Source organism: Panthera uncia, chromosome X (genome assembly GCF_023721935.1).
Source record: "Panthera uncia isolate 11264 chromosome X, Puncia_PCG_1.0, whole genome shotgun sequence".
Classification (NCBI taxonomy): domain Eukaryota; kingdom Metazoa; phylum Chordata; class Mammalia; order Carnivora; family Felidae; genus Panthera; species Panthera uncia.
The window spans coordinates 32,102,831-32,108,830 of record NC_064817.1 but is presented as its reverse complement, the minus strand read 5'-3'; the positions used below and the strand labels follow the sequence as shown (position 1 = coordinate 32,108,830).

General features: G+C 53.5%; 1 protein-coding gene across 2 annotated transcripts in view; it reads left to right on the top strand.

Annotated features, from left to right (window-relative positions):
* The first annotated feature begins 3,793 nt into the window (after nt 1–3,793).
* The window catches only part of SRPX (sushi repeat containing protein X-linked), a 111,806-nt gene continuing 109,599 nt past the window's right edge, over nt 3,794–6,000 (top strand). The window contains exon 1 of one of the 2 annotated variants that reach the window (XM_049643692.1): nt 3,794–4,161. In XM_049643692.1, the coding sequence (XP_049499649.1) occupies nt 4,083–4,161 (79 nt within the window). In that variant the 5' untranslated portion in view covers nt 3,794–4,082. The remainder of the gene's footprint in view (nt 4,162–6,000) is intronic. The other variant, XM_049643690.1, reaches the window with a different exon arrangement.

The window sequence follows — 6,000 nt, the reverse complement described above, 5'->3', positions numbered from 1 at the left end:
TTTTTTTTTTTTCATTTTTTTTTTCTAGTGAGTCATGTTTATTGATTTTATAAAAGCATTGGCCAATGATGGATTGGAAATTTTAAAATAATAGTCCCTCATGGGGCGCCTGGGTGGCTCAGTCGGTTGGGCGTCCGACTTCGGCTCAGGTCACGATCTCACCGTCTGTGGGTTCGAGCCCCGCATCAGGCTCTGTGCTGACAGCTCAGAGCCTGGAGCCTGCTTCAGGTTTTGTCTTTCTGTCTCTCTCTCTTCTCCTCCCCCACTTGTGTTCTCTCTATCAAAAATTGATAAACATTTTTAAAAAATTAAACATAATAGTCCCTTACTACAGATAGTTTGAGAAGCATTGATTTAGGCTGCATCACTTCGGAGTGGCTCCTTGACTTTGAGAAACGCCAATCCATTTCCCAAGGTACAGCGAGCCACCAACTTTCCCCTCAAACTTCAGGCCCTTAACTCTGAAAGAGAAGAACTGGTTTGAAGGGGGAGGAGAATGAGGAGGTGTGGGAATGTGGCCGGGGCACGGGGATGGAAGGGCCTTGACTGACGTCCTCAGGAAATCTCTCTCCTGCAGCAGGTAGGTGGCTGTCAGGTCCTCCTTCAGTGTCGTTTCTCACTTGACAAGCTCAAGGCAGAAATTGGGGGTGAATCCCGGGAAGCCTCCTCCTTCCTCTGCACAGTGGGTCATTCTGCTCTGACTCGGGATAAGACTGTGGTGTTTAAGCCAACCTCCTCCTCAACATGGCACAGAGGTTGTGCTCTCACAGCACCAAGTGGGAAGCCACTCTCCCCTCCTCTCTATCTGTGTGCTTGGTTTTTGAGATCTAATGTAGAATGATCTACTTACCATTCAGAGTCCGTACAGCATTGCTGCCTGGAGAGATGTTTGGAACCTTCTTCTCGCCTGCCTAGCTTGCTGTCTCACGCCAACAGCGTCTTTTTTTCAACTTGTTAATAGTTATGTCCAGCAGGACAGGAATGAGATCATAGCTCTGGGGCTCCCCCTGAGTGACTTCTCTTCCTGTTTCCATCAACTTATTACCCCATCTTCTGGGTTCAGGTGTTAGACAGATCTATGAATCTACGTAACCCTCCCATTGTCTAGCAAGATACTGTGGGATAAACTGATAACCTCTCTTCCTCCCCTTCCTCTGCCTTCATCCCTTCTATCCGAGAGAGACCTGGAATAATAGTAATAGTAATGGGGCACGTGGCTCAGTCGGTAGATTATGCGACTCTGGCTTTCCCAGTTGTGGGTTCAAGGGTGTGGAGCCTACTTAAAAAAATAATAAGAGTAATAGCAATAATAATAAAATCTGATTGGAGTTTTCTTTAAGGTAGCAGAGAGAAAAACTTTTTTTTTACCATAAAAAAGTTGGTATAACATTTTATTTTTAATTTTAATTTTATTACAGTTAACATACAGTGTTACATTAATTTCAGGTGTACAACAGAGTGATTCAACACTTGTCTGCATTACTCGGTGCTCACCCTTCGTTTATTTCACCCCTCACCCCCGCATCTGTAACCATCTGTTCTCTGTAGTTCAGAGTCTGTTTTTCGGTCTGTCTTTTTTCCTTTGTTCGTCTGCTTTGTTTCTTAAATTCCACGTATGAGTGAAATCATATGGTATCTGTCTTTCTCTGACTGACTTATTTTGATTAGTGTTATTCACGCAAAGAGTGCATAGCACAGAGTGTATAACAAAGAGTGTATAACATCAAGAGTGGTATTTCGTCTAATTCAGCCAGACTCAGGGGCTAGGAGAGAGCCACGTGTTCCTTCTCAGCCCCGTGATAGAATAGAATTGCTAGTTTTTATGAGGAGAGCTTGCTTCAGAGGTGATCTAGAAAAGGAAGGCTACTGGACAAACTAACCTGGAATCTGGGGTGTGCATTCACTTGTGCTCATGAGCCTAGAACAGTTGTTCTCCACTGGGGGCAAACATTCCCCAAGGAGATATTTGACCACGCCTGGCATTTTTTGGTTGTCACGACTTGGAAAATGAGGTGTTTTACTGGAGTCTGGTGCACAGAGGCCAGGGATACTGCTAAACATCCTTCAATGCACAGACGGCTACTCTCCTCAACAAAGTAGTATCGAGCCCCAAATGTCAATAGTGCCTAGGTTGAGAGATGCTGGCCTGGAATTTAGCTCATTCTAAAACCTGCCCCACTGAGCACAGGGGAACAAAAATATGCATCTGCTCAGGGGTGCCTGGGTGGCTTAGTGGGTTAAGCATCTGACTCTTGATCTTGGCTCAGGTCGTGATCTCACGGTTCATGGGTTCGAGTCCTGTGTGGGGGTCTGCACTGACAGCATGGAGCCTTCTTGGAATTCTCTCTCCCTCCCTCTCTCTCTCTGCCTCTACCCCACCTGTGCTCTCGCTCTCTCAAAATAAATAAACTTTAAAAATTTTTTTAAAATATGCATCTGGTCAAACTCCAGGCCACATCCCTAAAGATTCTAGTTTCATCGGTCTGGGAGCCAGTCCTGACATGGTATTTTCATGAAGCTCACCCCCCCCCCCCCACTTCTTGTGGGTGGAGAGACTGGTCTGATGGAGGCCACAGATGAGGCTGATGTCCCTCATTTTCTTGTGACTGGTGGGGGCGTGGTTATTGAAGGGTTGTTGGCTCCTTGGGGAGGGAGCAGCAGTGGAGAAACCCACAGATGCAGAACCCCCCCCTCCCGCCCCCCACCCAGCCCTAGAAAAGATAAGATGGAAGTTCAAGGCAGGAGCTTTTGTGAAAATTGGGAAATGGGCTTGCCTCTAGATAAAAGAATTCAAAAACCTTCTGGATGGATGTTCCCAGGGCGCTTAGTCTACCTGGTGGATCAGACTGCTTGTGGCGAGGAGAAAGTTCCCTTCTACCATGTATGTGGCCCTTGCCAAGGCACAGAGCTCCCTGCCCCAAAGGTGGCTGGATTTGGGCTCCCACTTGCCCCTGCCTCCAGGCACCTTTGTACAGTGCACAACCTGACACAGCAGCCCTGATCAGAATTTGCCTTAGCTAAGATCTCTTTGGGGGCAGGAAAGGAGCGAGGTGCTGCCTTGTGGGTTTACAAAAAAACAAAAAACAAAAAACAAAAAAAATTGGGGGAAAGCCTGTAAGAAGAAACCAGATCCGTACTGCAGGCAGCCTAGAAACCCTATCCTGATGCCAGGCCACAGGGTGGAGGTTTCAGGCTGGTCCTGGTGTCCTTGGAGGTGGTAGAGAACAGCCCAGGAAATGGGGAACTCTGGTTGCAGAAAACTACAACAGCTGGATTCCCCAAGACTGGGAGTGAGACAGGGAACTTTCTGTGCCTTGCGCTTGTCCATCAGCCGACCCTGGAAAGAGAACCTCAAGCCCCATTCATTCCAAACCGCAGTGCAGCTGGCACCCAGTCCAGCCCTTGATTCATTCCCTTACAAAAGAGAAACAGAAACGCTGTAGTGTGGACCTTGATGCCGGCAGAACAGCACACCTAAGTTCAAATCCCTTTTCTGCCCATAAGGGTGAACTGGGCAAGTTTCCAAGCATTGGTGTCTTCTTGGGTAAAATGGGCATAATATACCGAACTTGAGACGTGCTCATGCGAATGTGGCCGTTAATAACGGGCGGCAGCGGCCAACGTGGACCCGATCGGTTGCCCCCTCTTTCTGTGTGACTCACGCAGCTCTCTGCACAGATAACAGTGTGGGGGCCCAGGAGCTGGGAGGCGGCTGGGCACCAGTGTGCGTAGTCGGGGTGAGCGGAATCGGAGAGCAGGAAAATATTCGGGATCATCTGGTGTCCTAGGGCACGGCCCTGGCGCTCTCTGGCCCTGGGGGGCCAGTCCCGCTTCCAGAAGAAGCGCTGGCACCAAAGGAGGGGCTGGGTCGGAGCCCCGGACCGCGCCAGCGTCCCGGGGAGGAGGAGGGAGGAGGGCAGGCCCCAGGCGGGAGGGAGAGAGGGAGGGATAGCGGCGAGAGGAGGAGTTTTCCAGCACGGCTTCGCCCGCTCGCCGCGCAGCCCCTCGGCTGCGTCCGTCTCCTCCGCCCCCTTGGAAGCGCGCAGCGCAGCGCAGGGAGCCGAGCGAAGTGCCGGCGCGCCATGGGGAGCTCCGCACTCCGGGCCGCGCTGCTGCCGCTGCTGCTGCTGCTGCGGGTCCCGCCGAGCCGCGCCTTCCCAGGTAGGGCCGGAGGCGGGGCAGCCTCCCCGGCGGGGCGCCTTTTGTCTGCCCCGGACTCGGCTGCGGCGGCCCCGGGGAGGGGTGGGCGGCGCGCGTCGGACTCGCCTCTGGGCGCCGGGAGGGGAGAGCCGGCCGTCAGCCCCCTCCCGCCCGGCGCCGCGGACCCTCCGCGTCTGGGCTTCCAGGGGCTCCGGGCCAACCCGCGTTGGCGCCCGAGGCCACGGAGGGAAGTTTGGCGGCGGGCTGCTTTCTCACCACCTGGAGTTGTGCCTGTCACGCCGTGGCGCGCGGCTGAGGCCCAGGGGGCCGGCAGCTGGTCCTGGAAGGCGCCCCTACCCGCTCCCACCGGAGGTCCCGGGCCACCCCCGGGGCTGCAGGGCACGAGCCACGGGAGAGCGGCTCTTGTGGACCGCACAGGCGGGGCCTCTCCCGCACCCCCCAACCCCCCCTGCTGGGGATTCCGAGAAAGTCTGCGCCTCTGGGAGAGAGGTGCCAGCTGAGAGTGGTGACTTGTGGCATGCGCTCAGTTAGCCCCAGGGAAACTGGACGGCACACGCGCGGCTCTGCGAGGCAGGGGGTGTGGCTTCTTGTTGCTGGGGGGCGTGGTCTCTAGCATCTACGGGGCCCCCTGGTGTTTATTAAGACTCTCTTGGTGTTGAAAACCACCTAAAACCTTTGGCGATGTCCTTCTAAAAAGCTTCAGCTGACTCCCTCATCTGGGAGTCTTAGGTTAGCTGAGAGCCTCAGGGGAGCGGGGCAACAGAGGCGCACCCCTGTGCCCCTGGAAGGGAGAAGAAATCCAGGGGCGCATTTTAATTTAGTGCTGATGGGAAAGTGGGTGACATGGGCTTTAGGGCGTGCAAACATTTGGCTTTGTGTTCAACGCTGTGGGCAGTTTAAATCCGTGGTCTGAGGAATGAACCTACCAAGTTCTGGGTGACAGACTGGGGGGGAGGGAGAGGCGGTGGAGGGTGCCCAGATAGTGTGCTTGGGAGATGTAGGGATGGTTGCTGGAAATACTCCGCACATCCCCAAATGACTGAGGGAATCAAACAAATGTATAAAGTGATAAGCAGGAACATTTGTGTTTTGAGCGGTCTCTAGTAAGTTTTAAGCTGTTTGGTTGGTAGAAACTGATTCAGGGCAAAGTCGAAAGGAGACGTAATCCTCGGCCCCAGGCAGGTGCCATTCCCATGGCCCCCACTCCGCTTTAGCGGGAGTTGGAGTTGAGTTAAAATGAACCTAGAGGAGAAGGGGAGGTCAATACTGGACAGGGAGCAGAGGAGAAGTTGAGTATCTACAGGCAGCCCTTCCCGCTGAAGCGAGAGGTGTCTCTGAGCTGCCTGTACATCTGCTCCTGGAGCCTTTCGCAGCCAAGGGGCCTCTTCTCTTTTTCCATCTGACCTCCCTCTGCTCTCCGTTCTCCCAGCTTCTACCCTTATATAGCGTAGCCTGCTGCCAGGGCCCAGCCATGCACAGAATCATGGGTTTGCCAGTTTGGGTACTCCTTTCTGTCTTTGGAGAACTGCCCCCTGGCTAGCTTGGCTCTCTCTGCCAGCCAGGAGGCTGCCCCCAATTTGGCACCTCTCGGTGGGGTCTCTCAGGAAATGTGCCCTGCTGGGGCTGTTGAATCCAAAGGAGTCCAAATCACAGGTTTGGGAAGGCTGGGGAGGGGAGACTTTCTAGGCCAGTGGGTCCCCAGGCAAATGATGTCAGCTGAGGTCACCCCGGGTGCTGGGTGACAGAGAAGTGTTGCAGATCATTTCAGAGGCACTCCCGGAGGCAAGTGGATTATGTCTCCAGTGAGAGAAGGTGAAAGGCCTGGAATCAGGAACCTCT